Source organism: Pan troglodytes, chromosome 20 (genome assembly GCF_028858775.2).
Source record: "Pan troglodytes isolate AG18354 chromosome 20, NHGRI_mPanTro3-v2.0_pri, whole genome shotgun sequence".
NCBI classification, from domain to species: domain Eukaryota; kingdom Metazoa; phylum Chordata; class Mammalia; order Primates; family Hominidae; genus Pan; species Pan troglodytes.
This window is the reverse complement of record NC_072418.2, coordinates 21,944,007-21,968,549: the sequence shown is the minus strand read 5'-3', so window position 1 is coordinate 21,968,549 and position 24,543 is coordinate 21,944,007. Positions and strand designations below refer to the sequence as shown.

Genomic DNA, 24,543 nt, shown 5'->3' with positions numbered 1-24,543 from the left:
ATTTATTTATTTTTTTGAGATGGAGTCTCGCGCTGTTGCCCAGGCTGGAGTGCAGTGGCACGATCTCGGCTCACTGCAGGCTCTGCCTCCTGGGTTCACGCCATTCTCCTGCCTCAGCCTCCTGAGTAGCTGGGACTACAGGTGCCCCCCACCATGCCCGGCTAATTTTTTTTTAATTTTTAGTAGAGACGGGGTTTCACTGTTTTAGCCAGGATGGTCTCGATCTCCTGACCACGTGATCCACCCGCCTTGGCCTCCCAAAGTGCTGGGATTACAGGCGTGAGCCACTGCGCCTGGCCTTGTTTTTCCTTTAACATTGTATTTGATTGCTTGTCTAAAATTTCAACTTTTCAGGGCTGCCCCATCTTCCCTGTGGATGGCCCGTAATTTATTTAACCAGTGCCCCTTGTTGATGTATTTAGGTTATTTTAGTTCTGATGAACTAAAAATTATTCCTTTCTCCTATTTAAAGGAAAAGGCTAGCCCTGTGGACTCCATGAGCTTTTTGCACCATTGGGTACATCCATATGGTGGAACGTCATGCGGGTTTAAAAAGCAGCGTATGTGAGGAATTTGAGATTGGAGCAGGATGGTGTGCTACAGTAGGAAATGGAAGAAGTAGAGTGTGTGCTGTGATCACAGCCTTATTTCTTCTGACTTCTAATTTAGAGAGCAAAATAAAGATATATACCAGTGTTAATAGTGGCTGTTGCAAAGTAGGGAGACGTTGTTGGGTTTTTCCATTCCTTTCTGTTTCAGTTTTTCTTTTCTTTTTATTTTTTTTTAAATGATCTTACTCTGTCACCCAGGCTAGAGCGCAGTGGCATGATTGCGGCCCACTTCCGCCTTGACCTCCTGGGCTCCGGTGATCCTCTGGAATGCTGGGATTATAGGCACACGCCACCACACCCAGCTAATTTTTTGTTTTGTTCGTAGAGATGGGGTTTTCTTCATATTGCCTAGGCTTATTTCAGTTTTTCTACATTTCCATTTGTTCCATAATGAGCCTCTGTTACTTTTTTTTGTTTTAAGAAACATGATCTCACTCTGTTGCCCAGGCAGACGTGCAGTGGCATGATCATATGTCACTGCAGCCTCAAACTCCTGGGCTCAAGTGATTCTCCTACCTCAGTGTCCCAAGTAGCTGGGATTACAGGGATGAGCCACCATGCTTAGCCAAAGCCTGTGTTTCTTTACCCATGTGGGCCTGCAGCTCAGAGCTGGGGTCTGCAAGCATTTCTGTGGGCATCATACATTTCTTTTTTTTTTTTTTTTTTTTTGAGACAGAGTCTTGCTCTGTCGCCCAGGCTGGAGTGCAGTGGCGCAATCTCGGCTCACTGCAAGCTCTGCCTCCTTGGTTCACGCCATTCTTCTGCCTCAGCCTCCCGAGTAGCTGGGACTACAGGCGCCTGCTACCACATCTGGCTAATTTTTTGTATTTTTAGTAGAGATGGGGTTTCACTGTGTTAGCCAGGGTGGTCTCTATCTCCTGACCTCGTGATCCGCCCACCTCGGCCTCCCAAAGTGCTGGGATTACAGGCGTGAGCCACCGCGCCCAGCCTGGGCATCAAACATTTCTAAGAAAACAGCCAAAGCAATCTTGCTGGAAGAATCACAGGGCATTTTATATTTTATCTTCACTCTCTCCCTCTTTTTTTTTTTTTTTTAGCAAAGTATTATGTTTTACTTTTTAAAAAATATGTTTTTAACAAGTTAACACAAAGGCAAACCCAGGGGCCTAAATATATTTAAACCAAAGTTGAGCACAGCTGATATACTGTTGTCAGAGCTGCCCTTCATGCCTGTCAAAAAAATGGCATTGGCCAGGAACAGTGTCACATGCCTTTAGTCCTAGTGACTTGGGAGGCTGAGGTGGGACCATTGCTTGAGGCCAGGAGTTCAAGACCAGCCTGGGCAACATAGTGAGATGTTACCTCTACCAAAAAAAAAAAAAAAAAAATTAAAAAATTAGCCAGGCAGAGTGGCACATGCCTGTAGTCCCTGTTATCGCACCATTGCGCTCTGCACTTTAGCCAGGGCAGCAGAGCAAGACCCTGTCTCTTAAATAAATAGGTCAGGCGTGGTGGCTCACACCTGTAATCCCAACACCTTGGGAGGATGAGGTGGGAGGATGGCTTGAGGTTAGAAGTTTGAGAACAGCCCAGCCAACATAGCGAAACCCCATCTCTACAAAAATACAAAAATTAGCCAGGTGTGGTGGCACATGCTTGTAATCCCAGCTGCTCAGGAGGCTGAGGCATGACAATCTCTTGAGCCTGGGTGGAGGAGGTTGCAGTGAGCCAAGATTGCCCCACTGCACTCCAGCCTGGGCGACAGAGTGAAACTCCGTTTCGGATAGATAGATAGAGAGAGAGACAGAGAGAGACAGAGAGAGAGAGACATGTAGGCCCTGCCTTGGAAAACTCTAAGGTCTAGCAGGAGGACAGACATGAGTCAGTAACAACCCAGATAATCAACTAGCAAGGGAGGACAGGTGCTGTGCAGAGAGAGCAGGAGCCATCTTGTTGGAGGGCCATTTGGACCTGGAGGGTTAATATTCAGGCAGAGATAATACATGGAGTATTGCTTTTATCAGAACAAGATTGTTCCCAGCTTACCGTACTGAAGCCTGCTGTGCGCACTTCGCAGTAGTCTCTTGAAATCTCTGGGGGCCAGTTTGGGGTCCCAGTAGGTGAGAGTGCTGGGGTGAGTTAGGGGCCATGATGGACGAGGTGATGGCCTCATCCTCATCCTCTGGTGCCCTCACTCCATCTCTAGCCAGCTCACCCTCTCTGTCCTCTGTCTTGGTTCTAGAATCACAAATGCACACAACTCTTCCTGCATTTCCAACAAGTTTGCCAACGATGGTAGCTTCTTGCAGCAGTTTCTGAAGTTGCAGAAGGCACAGACCAGCACAGGTGAGTGTAGGCCTCCCCTTTCCTTGTGCTGTCCTTGCATCTCCCCCTGGGGTTGCTGGGCACATGGGAAGTGATGGGTCCCACCTCAGACTCCTGCTCACCGGTAATCATAGATCGCCCTCATTCCACCCATGCGTGCACCAAAGGCATAAATAAATAAATAATACATAAATAATTTTTTTTTTGAGACAGAGTCTCGCTCTGTGGCCCAGGCTGGAGTGCGGTGGCGCGATCTCGGCTCACTGCAAGCTCCGCCTCCCGGGTTCACCCCATTCTCCTGCCTCAGCCTCCTGAGTACCTGGGACTACAGACGCCCGCCACCACACCTGGCTAATTTTTTAAATATTTTTACTAGAGATGGGGTTTCATCATGTTATCCAGGATGGTCTCGATCTCCTGACCTTGTGATCCGCCCACCTCAGCCTCCCAAAGTGCTGGGATTACAGGCGTGAGCCACTGTGCCCGGCCTTTTGTATCTTTTTAGTAGGGACTGGGTTTCATTGTGTTACCAGGATGATCTTGATCTCCTGATCTCGTGATCTGCCCGCCTTGGCCATCCAAAGTGCTGGGGTAATAGGCGTGAGCCACTCCGCCCGGCCAGTAATTTTTGTTTTTTTGAGAGGGCCTTACTCTTGCTCAGGCTAGAATGCAGTAGTGCAATCATAGCACACTGCAGCCTCAACCTCCGGGGCTCAAGCAAACCTTCCACCTCAGCCTCCCTGTAGCTGGGGCTACAGGGGCATGCCACCACACCTGGCTAATTTTTGTATTTTTTGTAGAGTTGTGATTTCGCCATGTTGGTCACGCTGGTCTTGGACTCCTAAGCTCAAGCAATCCACCTGTCTCAGCCTTCCAAAGTGTTGACATTACAGGCAGGAGCCACTGTACCCAGCCCAAGTAATAAATATGTAAATTAATACCAAGGGGGCAGGCTGGGCACAGTGGCTCACGCCTGTAATCCCAGCACTTTGGGAGGCCGAGACAGGCGGATCACCTGAGGTCAGGAGTTCGAGATCAGCCTGACCAACATGGTGAAACCCTGTCTCTACTAAAAATACAAAAATTAGCTGGGCGTGGTGGCAGGCGCCTGTAATCCCAGCTACTCAGGAGGCTGAGGCAGGAGAATCGGTTGAACCCCAGAGGTGGAGGTTGAGGTGAGCCAAGATCATGCCATTGCACTCCAGCCTGGGGGACAAGAGCGAGACTTCGTCTCAAAAAAAAAAAAAAAATTACCAAGGGGGCAAATGTAGACCCTGCACTCAATGTGCTTACCCTGTAGGAGCAGAGACAGATAAGTCAGATTTCAGTCTGGGGCAGGTGGAGCCATGATGAAGCCCTCCCCACACTTGTGAGACCACTTTGGGAGATGGGAGGCATCCCTAAGCTGGGTCAGCTTGAACCCACCAGCAGGGGTGAGCAGGTCTTCTGCATACAGGGTTTTCAGAGACACCAGGCTGGCCCGAGACACCTGAGCTGCATCAGAGAACAACAGGTTCTGGGGCCTGCTGCGGCTGAGGTGCCAGGTGGGCACGCAGCTGGGGGCACCCAACAATGACCACCAGGGCACTAGTGTTCATCGGGTACCACCCCGTGTGCCAGGGAATGTGGACTCAGTGCCTGCCATGTCCCTTGCTCCGTGCAAGCAGACCACGTCTGTGCTCTCACTGAATCCTCTGGAGGGACACCTCTCTCTACCTCTGTTTCCCTTTGGTAGACGTCTGATAACACACGTCGTATTCTCTTCACTCAGAATTTATAGATGTCGGCCGGGTGCGGTGGCTTATGCCTGTAATCCCAGCACTTTGGGAGGCCGAAGGGGACAGGATCGCTTGAGCTTGGGAATTCAAGACCAGCCTGGGCAACATGGCTAAGTCTCCTCTCTACAAAAAAAATACAAATAATTAGCCAGGCATGGTGATGCATAACTTTAACCCCAACTAATGGGGAGGCTGAGATGGGTGGATCACTTTTGGGCCTGGGAGGCGGAGGTAGCAGTGAGTGGAGATCACGTCACTGTACTCTAGCCTAGGCGACAGAGCAAGACTCCATCTCAAAAAAAGAAAACAAAAAAGAATTCATAGATGTAACATTTTGCCTTTGATACTTCTGATCTTTGTTAATTATGAAAAATACTCACTGGGCACAGTGGCTCATGCCTGTAATTCCAGCACTTTGGGAGGCCGAGGCGGGTGGACCTCCTCAAGTCAGGAGTTCGAGACCAGCCTGGCCAAAGTGGTAAAACCCCGTCTCTACTAAAAATACAAAAATTAGCTGGGCATGGTGGCACACCCCTATAATCCCAGCTACTTGGGAGGCTGAGGTGGGAGGATTGCACGAACCTGGGAGGCAACCAGCTCTGCTCACGTGAGCTGAGCTCACGCCACTGCACTCCAGCCTGGGCAACAGAGCGAGACTAAGTCTCAAAAAGAAAAAAAAAAAAAGAAAAATACCAGAGGTTGAAGTCCTCCCATCCGCCTTTCTTACAGGAAGTAACTGTCGAGAAATTGTGTGTCTGACAACCCCTGTTGTCCTCTCAGTCAAGCAGTGTGTGCCGTAGTTTCAGATGTTTGACCCTTTACGCAGATGACGACATAGTGTGCGTTTTGTTCCAAGCTTTTTTCTCTTACTTGACGTTATTTTTTTTAGGTCTAGGTGGTCCAACTAAATCTCATTGAGTTCTGTAAGCAGCTGGTTACCTCCATTTCCACACTTTCCATTTAGGAAGCTAAGGCTTAAAAAGATGAAGCCCCTGCCAGGCATGGTGGCTCATGTCTGTAATCCCTTTGAGAGGCTGAGCTGGGAGGATCGCTTGAATCTAAGAGTGTGAGACCAGCCTGGACAGCCTAGCAAGAACCCATCTCTGCAAAAAATAAAAATAAAATTAGCCAGACATGGTGGCGTGCACCTGTAGTCCCAGCTACGCTGGAGGCTGAGCTGGGAGGATTGCTTGAGCCCAGGAGTTTAGGAGGTAGAGGCTGCAGTGAACCATGATTGCACCACTGCACTTCAGCCTGGGTGATAGAGCAAGACCCTGTCACTAAAAAAAAAAAAGATGAGGTCCCCAAGTGCAGAGCCAGCCTCTTTCATGATCCGGGGGCCCTAGTCCTGCTCTCAGGGTGGTGAGCTGGCCAATTTCATGATGCTGCTCCCCACCAGACTCAGGGCTCTTCCTGAAGCTGTCACACACCAGCCTTGCCCCATCCCCTGCCTTGCTGTGGGTGCTTCTGCACTGTAGGTCCTCTGGACACCAAAGTGTGGGCTAGAATGGCTGGTCTCCAGGTCCTCACCTGGCCCCCTTGTCAGTGCCCCAGGGGATTCCCAGCCTTCTCCAGTGGGCAGCAATGCCTGTGCAAGGAATGGGACCCCTGTCTGTAGGTTGGTCGCCTACAGGTGTGCAGTGTGATATGCCAGGTGGGTAAATCGTCACCCGTGGAGCTTCTGCCCATGTCTCTGATTTTGGGGTTTACCGACCAGAGCCCATTGTTGCTGGTGAGACAGCTGGTCTTCGACCTCTGTCAGGTTTGCCAGGGAACAGCTAAGAAAAGTTAACCCAAGGCCAAATTCATCCTAGAATGAGGAAGGCTGGTTTGAGTCCCTTCCCCATCAGGTCTCAGGCTGAGAACACCCAGTAGGCTGGCCCCCGGCCAGTCACCCTGGCCACAGACCTCCAAGGGAATGGTTGTAAACTGAGATTCGGGGACTCGGGTCTTACCCGGCAGAACTGACGTTCTGTCCCCAGAACTGTCCCCAGTCTGTGGGTGCAGCGCGACCGAGATGCCTCCAGCCACAGCAGCCCACTTCAGAGCCCCAGGCTGCTGCTTTTCTGGCTGGGGGACCACAACGAGTCCTTTTGCTCTTTGCCTCACTGTCCCCATCTGTAAAATCAGGGTGGCCTCCTCTGAGCCCCTGAGTTCTGGAAGTCAAGGACCCAGCTCCCCCGGGGCCCACAGCACCTAGGTTAGGTTGGAAGCCGGGAGAGGTGCCCTGCAGATCCCGAGTGCGCATATCCTTCCTTCTATACCAGACGCCCCAACCAGTGCGCCCAGCGCCCCTCCCAGCACACCCACCCCCAGCGCTGGGAAGAGGTCCCTGCTCATCAGCAGGCGGACAGGCCTGGGGCTGGCCAGCCTGCCGGGCCCTGTGAAGAGCTACTCCCACGCCAAGCAGCTGCCCGTGGCGCACCGCCCGAGTGTCTTCCAGTCCCCTGACGAGGACGAGGAGGAGGACTATGAGCAGTGGCTGGAGATCAAAGGTAAGTTGTGGGAGCTGCTGCTCCCCCACCACCAGTGCCCGTGCTCTAGCAGGTGGGATCTGTGGTGGGCAGGGCAAGTGCTACCAGGGGCGTGGGTGCTTTGGGCTGAGTTGCAGCCACCAGACCTCCGAGCTGAGCCTCAGGCCCTCTGAGGTGAGGAGAGCAAAGGAGGGTGAGGGGCGGGGCTGGGGTGTTGCTGGGCATCAGCGCGTGGGCTTCATCTTGGGAGCAGCGGGATCCACCTTCCACTCACACAGCGGCTCATCCCAGCCAAGGCAGGGGCGCACGCCCTTCTCGCATTTGCTCCAAAAGGGCATCCTCACATCCCTTCTAGGAGGAGCTTCTAAGGCTCTTCCGCTGAGCCCTTGAGGCCCCAAAGCACTGCCCCTCACCATGGGTTACCTGTCCCCTGAGTTTAGGCCAGAGGTATGAGCTGCAGGTTGGAGGGTGCTCTCTTTTATCCCTGGGAAAGGACGGTCACTGGTCACGGGTGAGCTTGTCCAGACCACCCAGTGTAGGAGGGCAAAGGGGGGTGGCTGTGGTGACAGCATTGCCAGCAAGTCCAGCCCTGTCCACATTCAGGATGAGTCCCTGTGACACCTGAACTGTGTGGAGGGCTGGCCGGTGAGGTCACATCACCCTGACAGCACAGACTGAAGCGACTGTGGAGTTGTGCCATGACAGCCTTGAGATCCCTTGCTTCTGGCTGTGTGTCTGAGCGGATCAGAGGCCAGCTTGGCCCCCGGGCCATTAGAATGGAGCTGGCGTGTGTCCTTTCCTTAGAGGGGTGCCCCAGCAGCTCCAAGGGTACCCTGTTGGGAACTGCTGCATTACAAGGGGTATTGGCCATCTCGGGGCCCTTGAAGCCCATTATGACCCACTGTCTGCATGGCCTCAGAAACGCACCTGTTCCTGTAAACAGCAACCAGGTCAGGATTGTTGCTGGGCCCATGGCAGGAGGGCGACCTAGGGTGAAAGACAGTCACGGAATGCTCTCGGGACCTCACAGGGGCCCTCGTTGGGCCACACACTCCCCACCTCTCCCCCATTCCCAGCAGCCCAAGCAACAAGGGGAATAAGATTAGCCACAGGTCTGGCATGTTGCCCAGTTGCCAGGCACTTGCTGGCAGCGAGAAATTTCTCTTGTGCATCTCCTACAAGGACTGCAGTCTGTGTAGTAGCTGACAAACTCACAGCCTCAGAAACAGGCCAAGGGAAAAATGCAAAAGCAAGTTCCACATGGCTCAGTGGGGAGGCTAATCCGTATATAAAAATATATCTTTATAGCTCTGTTCACTGAAAAGGCCCCGAAATAATGATTAAGCCCGTGGCATTGAGCATCCCTAGCTCCCAGATGCTGGTCTGGAGATGCAGTTTCTCATGGAAACCGACTTCTTGGAGAAGTGGCTGGCTCTGGGTCTGGGCAGGAAGTGTATGAGATGATCTTGGAGCGCCTGTCCTGGCAGATGGCAAGGAGGCCATCAGAGACTCCTGGGGCCATGTCCAGAGCCCTCAGGAGCCAGCTTGAAGAGGTTCCACCCGCCGCAGAGCTTCTATGATGACACTAGTTGCCATGGATCGAAACCCACCCAGTGTGTTTAAATCAGAGCTCATAATGGTATTTTTTAAAAAAGAATGTGTCATCTTTGAAGGATGAAAGGGAACCGATGTATTATGCTGAAAACTGGTAAAGAAAGAAAAGAATTAAGCATTTCCCCCACCAAAACCAGGGGAAGCTGGATATATTTTCTGCTAGCTTCCAGCCTGGAGTTCACCACAGCCTCACACACTTCTCTCCCACCTAGTGTGTCTCACCAAGACAGTGAGACCGACTCCCCCCTCGTCATGGTGTTTTGTGCCTGGACTCGGGACGCCCGACAGCCTCCTGCATCTCACACTCTTCTCCCCCCACCCCCTCTGTCGTTGTGGTCCATAGAGAGAGTGTGCCTATTGACTGTGGGGTGTGTGAGTTGAACCCCAGTACTGACAGCCTCCTTAAAGTTTCACCCCCAGAGGGAGCCGAGACTCGGAAAGTGATAGAGAAATTGGCCCGCTTTGTGGCAGAAGGAGGCCCCGAGTTAGAAAAAGTAGCTATGGAGGACTACAAGGATAACCCAGCATTTGCGTGAGTATCTCCGGGGAAGGGAAGGCTGTGCTGTTGAATGCGTTTGCTGCACAGTCGCACGTGTGGGGCTGGATGCTTGCTAGTGTGGGCCGGATGCTGTTCCAAGCGTTTTCTGATTCTCACCAGAAGTGACAAGTGGCTCCCATGTGGCACGGAGACTTGCTTTCGGGTCCCTGCTCGCCAGCCTGCCTTTTTTTGCACGATAGAAGCTGCAGGGATATGCCTGTCACAGATACTCATTTTCCCCTCTCTTCTGCAAACTTCCTCCTCTCCAGATTTTTGCACGATAAGAATAGCAGGGAATTCCTCTACTACAGGAAGAAGGTGGCTGAGATAAGAAAGGAAGCACAGAAGTCGCAGGCAGCCTCTCAGAAAGGTAGGTGGACGGAGCGGGTGGGAGATTCTGGGGAGGCCTGTGGACATACCGTGCCCCAATGCGGAATCGGGGTTCCTGGAGGTGCTGGAGTGGCACTGTGTGGCACCGGTGGTTGAGGCCTGTATTCTCCCAGGCATCTGGGGTCACTCTGGGAATGGGTCTGACACCACCTTCCCCCTCAGTGCTCCAAGGACCTGGTGAAGCCTGAGCGTCAAGCCACATTGTGGGGTAGACGGGAGCTCATGGAGGTCGAGGTCGCTTCTGGGAGAGCGGTTCAGGGCAGTACCCTAGGTAGAGGGGGCTTTTGCTTGTTGGTTCTTTGTTACATTAACAAGTGTTGATGAGCCCCAGCTTCCTCCTGGGCACTGAGGACAGGGCAAGGCAAGTGTAGTGTAGGGCCGAGGGCCTGGGGGACAGACACTGTCAGCTGGTGCAATTCTGATGGGATGAATTTCAGGGGAAGGGGAAATACTGGCTGGTCTCTGACTGCAATGACATAAAATCCCAGCCAAGTGCTGGTGGGTTGGGGGGGTGGAATTGATGTTCAGGCCAAGCGCAGGCTGCAGAGGTTTGTTCCTTGTGTTCCCTGTGGCCCTGTGCCCTGAGCCTCTCCCCAGGAGAGGAGGCCCAACAGCACCCCCTAACCATGTAACCTGGGGTGCTCCCATCTCCCTTCCCGCCCTAGCCAGACCCGCAGTCACATTTGGATCCTTTGTCCTGGCTCGTGTCCCAGGCCTTCTTGACCTCCCTTGTGGGACGGGGCGGGGGTCGGGGGCGGGGGCTTGAGGTGTGTTATGAATTCTGGCATCTGGTCCCAGTGTAGTAATCTGATTCCCATTTGCCTGTTTCTCTTTGCATCATTCCTAAAACAAACCCCACTTGTTGCCCTTGGGGTTCTTAGCAGAAATTAGGCTGTTGGGTGTGGTGAGTTGAGCCCAGTACTGACAGCCTGCTTAAAGTTTCACCCCCAGAGGACGAAGAGGTCAAGAACCTTGCAGAAAAGTTGGCCAGGTTCATAGCGGACGGGGGTCCCGAGGTGGAAACCATTGCCCTCCAGAACAACCGTGAGAACCAGGCATTCAGGTAAGGGGGGCCCTGCCAGGGAGGTGACCGTCACCCTGGCCACAGCCCCCCTGCAGGGGAGAACACTGGATCAGCATAGTCTAGCCACCTGCTGGGGTCCCACTGTGAGAAGCTGGCAGGTCCAAGAGTCTCTGACCCCAGAGCCCAGCTCTGCCTCCCCACAGGCATGTCCCACGCACACACCAGCACCCCTGGGTAGTCTCTGAGGCAGGTGCACGGGGCCTTTGGGGCCTTTGTGTCTTTCAGGTGCCTCATGGAGAAAGTCTCTAGCACTTGCCCAGTTGCCTTTGGGACACACAGCAGCCCTTGGCCGGGGGCAAGTCAGGCTCTCAAGTGGAAATTCACAGTACTGTTGAGTTTATGTTGTGTATGTTTTTAGGGTCTCCCCTTTATGATGAGGGAAATGGCAGGGAATGGGGAACTTTAGGATCTGTGGAGGGGGAACACCCAGCCTGTGTGCGAGTTCCACAGAAGGGTGGGTGTGTGACAAGCAGCCTAGCCTCCCTGCCATCCCCGGCCATGTGGTCGTACCCTAGCCCCCAGTGGCTGGGTCTGTGTTCACTGGCTCATCCATTCATTGGGTGGGTTTGGCACTTGTTCTGTGCCCGGGGAGGCGGGTGGGTGCCTGGGGGATGTGAGGGTGACATGCCCGTGAGCACACGCCTGGCCTCAGGTTACACAAGCCCCGACTCAGTCAGTGAGGAGGTGTGACAGCGCATGACAGTCCTGGGGCAGCAGCTGTCTGGGCTGGTTGATTCAGCAGCCCTAGACTTCATCACAGATGGGGCAACTGTGCTTCTGTGGTCACTGGCCAAGGTCGTGGAGGGTGGGCAGACATGGCCAGGCCAGGTCCAGGCAGACGAGGGCAGTGGGCCACCATTGGGAGGTGGGACTGAGGGAACATGGGGGCTGGGAACAGGGAGGGTCAAGGCTCAGCTGACCCAGTGAATGGGGACGGGGAGAGGGGCTGCTTGGGATTCAGGTGTGCCCCAGTCTGGTACCTGTGTGTCCAGGAGCCTGTGTTGGGGCCGTGGATTGTTTAGGCCTGGAGTTCAGGAGATGGATCTGCCTGGGACGGGAGGCCCCCCCGACAGGTGTCCTGAATGTCAGACTTGCCCTGGGGATCATTGAGTTGTTGACCACACCTCAGGGTTGGATCACTAGTCCACTCCAAGTCATCATTGTCTTTCCTTCATTTGCCTGATTAAGGCTATATAAATAAGAAACCTAGTTTGCTGTCATTGTAGGTAGACACTGACTGTGGAACCCTTTCAAAGGAGAAGCAGGCAAGGATATGGAATTCTGTCCAAGGCCCAGAGCCCAGTGGCTCTGCTAGGTCAGAGGGGTCCAGGGCCCAGCCGCTGCAGCCCAGCCTCACCCCTGATGTCAGAACTGAGAGATGCTACTGGTGCAGGTGGCCCCGGCCCTCCTGTGTGTCCTTTCTGTTCTGGGGTGTTGCTGACAGGCGCCCAGCTTGTCAGGTGTGGCTGTCGGGGAGGCCAGGCTGGTTGAGGTCGCCTGGGGTGGGTACCCTGGGCAGCCAGAGGAGACGAGGCTGAAGGGAGCTCATTTCCGCACTCACTGCAGAGCCAGAGCCAGACCAGGAAAGAACTGGGTGGGTCGGGGGGACGACCAGGTATTCAAGCCCCTGCAGGGTGTGCAGGTTTGCTCCTGCGTTTAATCTCCATGCAGGGTCAACTGTGAGGCAGCCCCAAAGCACAGAAATGCTGGTTAGACCCACATGGTTGGCAGACCTCCCCTCACCCCCAAATCTAACAGCCGCCTCATGTGGCCACTCCTGGCCCTTCCCTGTCACGCCTGTGGGCCAGGCATACCCCAGCCACTTTGGGAAACAATTTGTAACCAATTGCATGGCTATAAAGAAGCTGGAGGCCTGGTGCGGTGGCTCACGCCTGTAATCCCAGCACTTTGGGAGGCCGAGGCAGGTGGATCACCTGAGGTCAGGAGTTCGAGAACAGCCTGGCCAACATGGCGAAACCCCATCTCTACTAAAAATATAGAAATTAACTGGGCATGGTGGCATGTGCCTATAATCCCAGCTACTTGGGAGGCTAAGGCAGGAAAATCACTTGAACCCAGGAGGCAAAGGTTGCAGTGAGCCGAGATCATGCCATTGCACTTCAGCCTGGGTGACAGAGCAAGACTCCATCTCAAAAAATAAAAAATGAGGCTGGGCTTGGTGGCTCACACCTGTAATCCCAGCACTTTGGGAGGCCGAGGCAGGTGGATCACCTGAGGTCGAGAGTTCAAGACCAGCCTGACCAACGTGGAGAAACCCCATCTCTACTAAAAATACAAAATTAGTGCATGCCTGCAATCTCAGCTACTTGGGAGGCTGAGGCAGGAGAATGGCTTGAACCTGGCAGGCGGAGGTTGCGGTAAGCCAAGATTGCGCCACTGCACTCCAGCCTGGGCAACAAGAGTGAAACTCCGTCTTGAAAAACAAAACAAAAAAAAAATGAAAAGCTGGAAACGCCCATCCCTTGGACTAGTCATTCTCCCATTTCTGAGATACATCCTGGAAATCATGTCAATAGAGCATCAGCTGTAATGAAAAGTCAGTAGGCCGGGTGCGGTGGCTCATGCCTGTAATCCCAGCACTTTGGGAGGCTGAGCGGGGTGGATCACGAGGTCAGGAGATCGAGACCATCCTGGCTAACACAGTGAAACCCCGTCTCTACTAAAAAATACAAAAAAAAAAAAAAAAAAATTAGCCTGGTGTGGTGGTGGGCGTCTGTAGTCCCAGCTAGTCAGGAGGCTGAAGCAGGAGAATTGCCTGAACCCAGGAGGCGGAGCTTGCAGTGAGCTGAGATTGTGCCACTGCACTCCAGCCTGGGTGACAGAGCAAGACTCCGTCTCAGAAAAAAAAAGGAAGAAAAAAAAGAAAAGTCAGTGACACAGTCAGCGTCCAACCTCTGTGGGTTAAATCATCAGCACATCTCCCCAGTGGAGTATGCCGCCTTCAGAAGGCACCCATGTGAGCTGGCAGCCCAGTGTGAGGGAACTGAAGCAAGGCCAGTCAGTGAACATGCTTCCACTGTTCTAATAGGAAAGGCTTATGTCATCAGCTTGAGGCAGAAATTTTTTTTAAAACTGGGATATGTATAGGATCACAGCTCTATTAAGATAAATCTTTGCTGAAACTGGCAGGAAACACCTTAACAGTGGTTATCCCTGGGTTCAGGGTGGGATTAGTTCCACCAGAGGGGAGCCTTGGTGGTGCACCCAGCCGTGTTCTAGATGGGGTGTTGGGGGGGCTCCACTTTCTCCCCCTCATGGGGGTCTACCATTGGGTGCCATTGTAACCCCCTCCCTGAGATGGGCAGACCCTCCAGGGGACTGTGATGCATCCTTGGACCATCCTGGAGGACACTCAGGGTGAAGCACCAGCTGAGACCAGGAAGGGGCCCCCACACCCCGATGCCTGCTTGCCCTAGCAAGTGAGCCTCCCCAGCTTGGCCTCAAATCCATGTCTGAACTCACCCGGCTGTCAAGTGTCTTTTCCAAATCTGACCAACTGTTCCCTTCTCTCCTGAACAGTTGTTGCTTTTACCTCTTAATCTTTGCAAATGTTCCTCACTGGGTCACACGTGTACCATGACCCAGGATTACAGAGAAGATGCTGTCATCTCCTGTCCTTCCGTCCCACCCTCTTGAGGTACCGGATGTTAGCAGGGCCGTAGACACACAGGCTCACCTAGAAACTGTCTAAGGGGTCTCTTGTTGCTTGCTCACTATTTATCTTATTTTTTTGAGATGGAGTCTCACTCTGTGGTCCAGGCTGGAGTGCAGTGGCCCAGTCTTGGCTCACTGCAACCTCCGCCTCCCAGGTTCGCGTGATTGTCCTGCCTCAGCCTCCCGAGCAGTTGGGACTGCAGGCGTGTACCACCACGCCCAGCTAATTTTTTTATTTTTAGTACAGACGGGATTTCACCATGTCGGCCAGGCTGGTCTCGAACTCCTGACCTCAGGTGATCTGCCTGCCTCGGCCTCCCAAAGAGCTGGGATTACAGGCGTGAGCCACCGCGCCCGGCCTCTCTCTAACACAAAGGGACTTCACAGCATCCTTGACCCTTTAATTCACATTAGTTGCACGCCTTGGTGCTATGACCATCCCTCCAGATTCACAAGTGCAGGTCCAGCCCCATCTTGTTCAGCACTGTAACATGCTTTCAGGGCTGTACATGCATTCAGTTCTCTCCCAGTGTTCTGCCATGTGGAGCTGGGCCAAGACTCTCCCTTTTGGCATAGACCCCAAAGACAGTCCTGTGGACTGGGGATGTGTACGGTCCGAGAGGCGCCAGTAGGTGCGGAACATGGCTCTGAACCCAGCGCCACCTGCTGTGCTCCTCAGGCTGGGTAGGGACAGAGAAGACCTGTGCTCCCAGCCTCACTGGAAGCCACACTTCCCTGAGGCTGCCTGCCCCCACGTGGGGTAGAAATCAGCTCCTTGATCCATTCTGATGTTCAGTGTCTCAAAGATGCATTTGAGAAGCCCTTGGGATCAAGACAAGTCCCTCTGCCCTGTCTCGTGTCTGGTGTCTCCCCACAATCTGAGATTTTTTGGTGTGAATGTCTCACTTTTCCCAGGCCCTGGGGAAGGGTCTGAGGGTCCCTGCCCTTTCCCTTTGTAGCAGGGTGAACAATGACAGTGTGATGGGTGCCTGATAAAGACAGGGTGAGGATTGGAGTGACTCAGTTCAAAGGAAGGGCATTGGGCCACCAGAACCAGCAGTCACTGCCAGGAGGCCTGGCAGGGCAGGAGGTCGTGGTGGAGACCGTGACTATGACATGACCATGAAGTGACCCTGGCCAACGTGGGCACACAAGGCCAGAACTGCTCCTGCCCAGAATCAGGGACAGGGCCTCGGGCCCAGCTGACACTGCACCCCCCAACTCTCCTTTGCAGCTTTCTGTATGAGCCCAATAGCCAAGGGTACAAGTACTACCGACAGAAGCTGGAGGAGTTCCGGAAAGCCAAGGCCAGCTCCACAGGCAGCCTCACAGCACCTGATCCCGGCCTGAAGCGCAAGTCCCCTCCTGAGGCCCTGTCAGGGTCCTTACCCCCAGCCACCACCTGCCCCGCCTCGTCCACGCCTGCGCCCACTATCATCCCTGCTCCAGCTGCCCCCGGGAAGCCAGCCTCCGCAGCCACCGTGAAGAGGAAGCGGAAGAGCCGGTGGGGGCCTGAAGAGGATAAGGTAGAGCTCCCACCTGCTGAACTGGTGCAGAGGGACGTGGATGCCTCTCCCTCGCCTCTGTCAGGTGGGCAGACCCTCTCCCCCTCCCTGTGTTGGAAGGGTCTGGCTTCTTTCACTGAGCATAATGTCTTCAAGGTTCATCCACAGTGTAGCTTGTATCAGAATTTCATTCCTTCTGTGGCCATATCTTCCACTGTGCGTACATACCACATTTGGCTTACCCACTCATCTGTGAATGAACTCTTACATTCACAGAGGTTGTTTACACTGCTTGGCTGTTGTGAATAATACTGCTGTGACTATCTGAATTGTTTTCAGTTCTCTTGTCAGTATACCTAGGTGTGGAATTGCTGGGACTATTGCAATTCTGCCTTTTTTTTCTTTCTTTTTTCTTTCTTTTTTTTTTTTTTTTGAGACAGAGTCTCGCTCTGTTACCCAGGCTGGAGTGCAGTGGTGCGATTTCAGCTCACCATAAGCTCTGCCTCCTGGGTTCACACCATTCTCCTGCCTCAGCCTCCCAAGTAGCTGGGACTACAGGTGCCCGCCACCATGCCCGCCTAATTTTTTGTATTTTTTAATAGAGATGGGGTTTTACTGTGTTAGCCAGGATGGTCTCTATCTCCTGACCTCGTGATCTCCCGCTTCGGCCTCCCAAAGTGCTGGGACGTAGAGATGGGGTTTCACCATGTTGGCCAGGCTGGTTTCGAACTCCTGACCTCAGATGATCCACCCGCCTCAGCCTCCCAAAGTGCTGTGATTACAGGTATGAGCCACCACGCCTGGCCTGTAATTCTGCTTTTAACTTTGAGGAACCTGCAGCTGCACCATTTTACATTCCCACCAGCAGTGCACAAGGGTTCCACTTTTTCTGTATCCTCACCTTTTTTTAAAATAAAAAAAGTTTTATGGAGACGGGGTCTCACTATGTTGCTGAGGCTGGTCTTGAACTTCTGTCCTCAAGTGATCCTCCTGCCTCGGCCTCCCAAAGTGCCGGGATTATAGGCAAGAATCATACTCTCATCTTTTTATTATAACCATCCTAAGAGGTATGAAGTGATATCTCGTCGTCTGGGTTGGCATTTCCCTAATGACCAGTGCTGTTGAGCTTATTTTCATATGCTTATTGACCATGTGTATAGCTTCTTTGGAGAAATGTCTATTTTAGTCCTTTTTTCCCCACGTTTTATGTTTTTGACATGAGGTCTCTGTCGCCCATGTTCGAGTACACTGGCACAATCATAGCTCACTGAAACCTCTACCACCCTGGCTTAAGGAATCCTCCTACCTCAGCCTCCTGAGTAGCTGAGACCACAGACTTGCCCCACCATGCCCAGTTTTTGTTTGTTTTGAGACAGAGTTTCGCTCTGTTGCCCAGGCTGCAGTGCAAGTGGCACGATCTCAGCTCACTGCAACCTCTGCCGTCGGGTTCTTTTTTTTTTTTTTTTTTTTTTTTGAGGAGTCTCACTGTGTTGTCCAGGCTGGAGTACAGTGTGGCACAGTCTCAGCTCACTGCAACCTCTGCCTCCGAGGTTCAAGTGATTCTCCTGCCTCAGCCTCCCAAGTAGCTGGGACTACAGGCGTGTGCCACCACGCCTGGCAAATTTTTTGTATTTTTAGTAGAGAGGGGGTTTCACCATGTTAGCCAGGATGATCTCGATCTCCTGACCTCATGATCCGCCTGCCTTAGCCTCCCAAAGTGCTGGGATTATAGGCGTGAACCACCGCTCCCGGCCCACCTCCCAGGTTCAAGCGAATTCTCCTGCCTTAGCCTCCTGAGTATCTGGGACTACAGGCACACACCACCATGCTCAGCTAATTTTTTTTTTTTTTTTGTAGTAGAGACAGGATTTCACCATGTTGACCAGGCTGGTGTTGAACTCCTGACCTCAAGTGAGCCACCAGGCCCAGCCTTGCCCAGTTATTATATAAACAAGGTCTCAGTATGTTACCCAGGCTGATCTCGAACTCCTGGGCTCAAGCCATCTTCTTGCCTCAGCCTCTCAGAGTCCTGGGTTTACAGGCCACTGCACCCAGCCACCTTTTCCCGTTTTAAAGTTGGTTTGTTTGTGTTGTTGAGTTGTACGAGTTCTCTTTTATAGATTCTGGATATTAACCCCCTCGTCAGCTATGTGATTTGCAAATACTTTCTCTCATTCTATGGGTTGTCTTTTCACTTTAGTAATAGCGTCTTTTGATGCATACAACTTTTAAATTTTCTTTCTTTTTTTAATGTGGCCAGAAAGTATCATTGTTTTTTTTTTTTTTTTTTTTTTGAACTGAAGGCAGACCCTCCAGGGGGTGGTAGTGCCAGGGAGGGGGCAGGTAGTTGTGCGGTCTCCCAGTGCCTGCTGTAATCCAGCCCTCCCTAGAAATGGAATTTTAATGAAGTCAAATGTATCTATTTTTTCTTCTGTGGTTTATGCTTTTGGTGTCATTTTTAAGGAACCATTGCCAAATCCGGGCATGAAAATTTGCCCCTGTGTTTCCTACCGAGAGTTTTGTACCGTTAGTTCTTAAATTTAGGTCTTTAGCCTATTTTGGGTTTTTTTTTTTGAGTCTCACTCTGTCACCCAGGCTGGAGTGCAGTGGCTACTCACTGCAGCCTCGACCTCCCCAAGCTCAAGTGGTCTTCCCACCTCAGCCTCCCAAGTAGGTGGGACTACAAGTGCATGCCAGCACACCTGGCTAACTTTTGTACTTTTTGTAGAGATGGAGTTTCACCATGTTGCCCAGGCTGGTCTTGAATTCGTGAGTTCAAGCAATCCTCCTGCCTTGGCCTCCCAAAGTGTTGGAATTATAGGCATGAGCCATTGCACCCAGGGTTTTTGGTCCATTTTGAGTTAATTTTTCCAACTTTATTCTTTTTTTTTTTCTTTTGAGACAGGGTCTCACTCTGTCACGCAGGCTGGAGTGCCGTGGCATGATGACAGCTTACTGCAGCCTTGACCTCCCGGGCTCAATTGATTCTCCTGCCCCAGTCTCCCAAGTAGCTGGGACTACAGACATGCTCTTCCATGCCTGGCTAATCTTTGCATTTTTTGTGTCGATACGAGGTCCCACTATGTTGCCCAGGCTGGTCTCAAACTCCTGGCCTCAAACAATCTTGCCACCTTGGCCTCCCAAAGTGCTGGGATTACAGGCATGAGCTACTGCACCCGGTCTGTTTGGATTCTTCAGGGTTTTCCACATTAAAGTTTGTGTTATCTGCAAACAGAAATAGTTTTACAGGTTCTTTTCCAACTTGGATACTTCTTATTTCTTTTTCTGCCTAATTCCTCTGGCTAGGACTTCTAGTACCGTATTGAATGGAAATGGTGGAAGTGTGCATCCTTGTCTTGTTGCTGATCTTAGGGGGAAAGCTTTCAGCCTTTTACCAGTCTGTGAAATGTATGATGTGTGGGTGTATGATGTTAGCTATGTGTTTTTTATATATGGGCTTTATTGTGTTGAGGAACTTCACTTCTTTTTGTTCTTTTTTTTTGAGACAGAGTCTTTCTCTGATGCGCAGGCTGGAGTGGTGTGATCTCAGCTCACTGCAACCTCTGCCTCCCGGGTTCAAGCAATTCTCCTGCCTCAGCCTCCCTAGTACCTGGGACTACAGGTGCCCACCACCACGACTGGCCAATTTTTGTGTTTTTGGTAGAGACAGGGTTTCACCATGTTGGCCAGGCTGGTCTCGAACTCCTGACCTCGGGTGATCTGCCTGCCTTGGCCTCCCAAAGTGCTGGGATTACAGGCGTGAGCCACCAGGCCTGGCTGGAAGTTCACTTCTGTTCCTAGTTTATTGAGCGTTTTTATCATGAAAATGTTTTAGTTTTTGTCAGATGCTTTTTCTGCATCAATTAAAACAGGCCAGGCACGGTGACTCACGCCTGTAATCCCAGCACTTTGGGAGACTGAGGTGGGCAGATTACTTGAGGCCGGGAGTTCAAGACCAGCCTGGCCAACATGGTGAAACCCCATCTCTACCAAAAAAAATTCAAAAATTAGCTGGGTGTGGTGGCACACGCCTGTAATCCCAGCTACTTGGGAGGCTGAAGCAGGAGAATCTCTTGAACCTGGGAGGCAGAGGTTGCAGTGAGCCGAGATTGAGCAACTGCACTCCAGCCTGGGCAACAGAGTGAGACTGAGTCTCAAAAAAAAAAAGTAAATAAATACATAAAATCATCGTGTGGTTACTTTCCTTCATTCTATTAATTTGGTGTATTACATGGATTGATTTTCAAATGTTGAGCCATCCTTGCATTGCGGGGATAAATCCCACTTGGTCATGGTGTATAATCCTTTCATAAGCTGCTGAATTTGGTTTCCTAGTATTTTATTGAGGATTTCTCCATCTGTATTCATAGGAATATTCAATTGTATTTTTCTTTCTTTCTTTTTCTTTTTTTTTGAAATAGAGTTTTGCTCTTTGTTGCCCAGGCTGGAGTGCAGTAGCGCGATCTCAGCTCACTGCAACCTCCACCTCCTGGGTTCAAGCGATTCTTCCACCACCACACCCGGCTAATTTTTGTATTTTTAGTAGAGACAGGGTTTCACCATGTTGGCCAGGCTGGTCTTGAACTCCTGGCCTCAAGTGATCTGCCCATGTTGGCCTCCTAAAGTTCTGGGATTACAGGCGTGAGCCACCACACCCGGCCTATTTTTCTTTCTTTGTAGTATCTTTGTCTGCCTTGGGTATCAGGCTAATCCTAGCCCCATAGAGTAAGTTTAGAAATGTTCTCTCTTTTGTGTTTTTGGAAGAGTTTGAGGAGAATTGGTATTATTTCTTTTTTTTTTTTTTTTTGAGACGGAGTCTCACTCTGTCACCCTGGCTGGAGTGCAGTCGTGCAATCTCGGCTCCCTGCAACCTCCACCTCCCAGGTTCAAGCAATTCTCCTACCTCAGCCTCCCGAGTAGCTGGGATTACAGGCACCTGCCACCATACCCGGCTAATTTTTGTATTATTAGTAGAGATGGGGTTTTGCCATGTTGGCCAGGCTGGTCTTGAATGCTTGACCTCAAGTGATCTGCCCACCTCAGCCTCCCAAAGCACTGGGATTACAGGCATGAATCACTGCACGCGGCTTATTTCTTCTTTTAAATGTTTGCTTTACCAGTGAAGCTATCTGATTCTTGGCCCTTTTGTGTGTGTGTGTGTGTGTGTGTGTGTGTGTGTGTGTGACAGAGTCTCACTCTGTCACCCAGGCTGGAGTGCAGTGGCGTGATCTCGGCTCACTGCAAGCTCCGCCTCCCAGGTTCACGCCATTCTTCTGCCTCAGCCTCCTGAGTAGCTAGGACTACAGGCGCCGCCACCAAGCCTCGCTAATTTTTTGTATTTTTTTTTTTTTTTAGTAGAGACGGGGTTTCACTGTGTTAGCCAGGATGGTCTTGAACTCCTGACCTCGTGATCCACCCGCTTCGGCCTCCCAAATTGCTGGGATTACAGGTGTGAGCCACCGTGCCCAGCCTCTTGGCCTTTTTTTGTTGGAAGGTTTTTTCGAATCCTGATTTACTTGTCTATTCAGATTTTCTATTTCTTCTTGTGTTTTGATGGTTTGTGTTTCTAGGAATTTGTTCACTTCATCTATCTAATTTGTTGGGGCACAGTTTATTGTATTTTCTTATGGTCCTTTTAACTTATGTCTTATTTTCAGTCGTTAGTTACAGCCCCTCCTTCATTTCTGATTTTAGTAATTGGGTCTTCTCTCATTTTTTTCTTAGTTTAACTAAAAGGTTTGTCACTTTTGTTGATCTTTTCAAAGAACCAACTTGTGGTTTCATAGATTTTTCTCCATTGTATTTATAGTCCTCATTTTCTTATCTCCACTCTAAACTTTACTATTTTCTTCTTTCTGTTAGCTTTGGATTTAGTTTGATCTTCTTTTTCTAGCTCACTAAGGTGTACGCTTAGGTTATTGGTTTTAGATCTTCTTTCTTTCTTATTTTTTTGTTTGTTTGTTTTTGAGATGGAGTCTCACTCTGTCACCCAGGCTGGAGTGCAGTGGCATGATCTTGTCTCACTGCAACCTCTACCTCCCGGGTTCAAGCAATTCTCCTGCCCCAGCCTCCCGAGTAGCTGGGATTACAGGTGGGCGCCCCCATGCCCAGCTAATTTTTGTATTTTTAGTAGAGACGGGGTTTCACCATGTTGGCCAGGCTGGTCTCGAGCTCCTGACCTTGTGATCCGCCCACCTCAGCCTCCCAAAGTGCTGGGATTACTGGCATGAGCCACCACACCCAGCCTCTTTCTTTTAAAAATAAATAAATAAATAAATGATTGTTATATATATTAACTGATAGATTGGCTTTGTCAGTAATCTATAATAAACTTCTCTTCAAACCCTACTTTCAGAAATACGGTTTTCCTTAAAAATAAAAATAACAAAACTGTGTATATATAGCAAAGAGTTTTTTTTGTTTTTTGTTTTTTCCCTTTGAGACAGAGTCTTGCTCTTTTGTCCGGGCTGGAGTGCAGTGGCACAATCTTGGCTTACTGCAACCTCTGCCTACCAGGTTCAAGTGATTCTCCTGCCTCAGCCTCCCGAGTAGCTGGGATTATAGGTGCCCACCATCATGCCCGGCTAATTTTTATATTTTTAGTAGAGACGGGGTTTTGCCACGTTGGCCAGGCTGGTCTCGCACTCCTGGCCTCAGATGATCCACTTGCTTCTGCCTCCCAAAGTGCTGGGATTACAGGTGTGAGCCACCGTGCCTGACTTAGCAAGAATGTTTGTACGTTGATTATCTAAACATTAAAAATAATAACACAAGCACACTCAGTTCTCCTTGTATAGATTTATGTACCATAACCAGTTTCTGCTCCTTCCCTCTCTCCTTGCCCGCAAGAACTTGCAGCCTTCCTCCATCACTTGGGAGCCACAGGAAACTGAAGGGTAATTTCCTAGGGGTCTCCAACTAGTCTCAGTGTGCCACCATCTCTTCCATTCTTCTTGTGTGATGGCGGGTCACATCTGCCAGTCTACCACCTTCTTAAAATTCTAGAAGAGAAGCAGAGCAGAAGTTCATGTTGCTCTTAGATCTCCAGACATAAAGTTCCTATCACCCACACCCACCGAGATTAGGGGTTGGGGGCCGAGTACATGGCCCTTATATTCTTCCTAACTCCCTCTTAGTTCCTTGTATTCTTGACTTGAGGGATTTTTTCAGATGAAGAGTCACATAGGGCGACGTATGGGGGAAGGGGCGTGGAGCTTCCATGCCCTCCCTGGGCACGCCACCCTCCAGGAATCTCCATGAGTTCTGCTGTCCGGAACCTCTTTCTTCATTCATTCTTTTTTGTTTTTGTTATTGTTTTTTGTTTTTTTTTGAGGCAGAGTCTCCCTCTGTCGCCCAGGCTGGAGTGCTGTGGCACTATCTCGGCTCATTGCAACCTCTACCTCCCGGGTTCAAGCGATCCTCCTGCCTCAGTCTCCCGAGTAGCTGGGACTACAGGCGCCTGCAACCACACCCTGCTAATTTTTTTGGTTTTAATAGAGACGAGGTTTCGCCAAGTTGGCCAGACTGATCTTGAACTCTTGACCTCAGATGATCCACCTGCCTCAGCCTCCCAAAGTGCTAGGATTACAGGCGTGAGCCACCATGCCCAGCCCACGCCCAGCTAATTTTTGTATTTTTAGTAGAAATGGGATTTCACCATGCTGGCTAGGCTGGTCTCAAACTCCTGACCTCAAGTAATTTCCCCGCCTCGGCCTCCCAAAGTGCTGGGATTACAGGTGTGAGCCACCATGCCCGGCCCTGTATGACACTATTTTGGTCAGTGATGGACTGCATATATGACAGTGGTCATTATTAAAATTGTTATAAGATTATAGTACAGTATTTTTACTGTACTTTTTTATGTTTAGATACATAAATACTTACTGTGTTACTTTACAGGTTTGTAGCCTGGGAGCAACGGGGTATACAGCTGTCCCTTGAACAACATGGGGGTTGGGACACCAAGCCCTGTGCAGTTGAAAATCTGAATATAGGCCGGGTATGGTGGCTCACACCTGTAATCCCAGCACTTTGGAAGGCTGAGGTGGATAGATCACAAGGTCAGGAGTCCGAGACCAGCCTGACCAACATGGTGAAACTCTGTCTCTACTAAAAATACAAAAATTAGCCGGGCATGGTGGCACATGCCTGTAATCCCAGCTACTCAGGAGGCTGAGGCAGGAGAATCGCTTGAACTCGGGAGGTGGAGGTTGCAGTGAGCTGAGATCGCGCCACTGCACTCCAGCCCAGGTAACAGAGCAAGACTCCGTCTCACAAAAAAAGAAAAAAAAAAAAAAGAAAATCTGAATATAAACTTTTTTTTTGAGGCAGGGTCTCACTCTGTTTCCCAGGCTGGAGTACAGTGGTATAATCACAGCTCACTGCAGCCTCAACCTCTTGAGCTCAAGCTATCCTTCCACCTTAGCCTCCCAAGTAGCTGGGACTATAGCCCTGTACCAGCATGCCTGGCTAATTCTTTAATTTTTTGTAGAGACAGGGTTTCACCACATTGCCCAGGCTGGTTTCAAAACTGAGCTCAAGTGGTCTGCCCACCTCAGCCTCTACATGTAACTTTTCACTCCCCAAAA

General features: G+C 51.0%; 1 protein-coding gene across 1 annotated transcript in view; it reads left to right on the top strand.

The window, feature by feature from the left end:
• SUGP1 (SURP and G-patch domain containing 1) overlaps nucleotides 1-24,543 on the top strand; it is a 44,030-nt gene that overhangs the window by 7,494 nt on the left and 11,993 nt on the right. Inside the window, 6 exon segments of the mRNA NM_001246595.1 lie at nucleotides 2,815-2,918; nucleotides 6,943-7,170; nucleotides 9,172-9,295; nucleotides 9,571-9,671; nucleotides 10,631-10,754; nucleotides 15,685-16,040. Of these exon segments, the coding sequence (NP_001233524.1) occupies nucleotides 2,815-2,918; nucleotides 6,943-7,170; nucleotides 9,172-9,295; nucleotides 9,571-9,671; nucleotides 10,631-10,754; nucleotides 15,685-16,040 (1,037 nt within the window).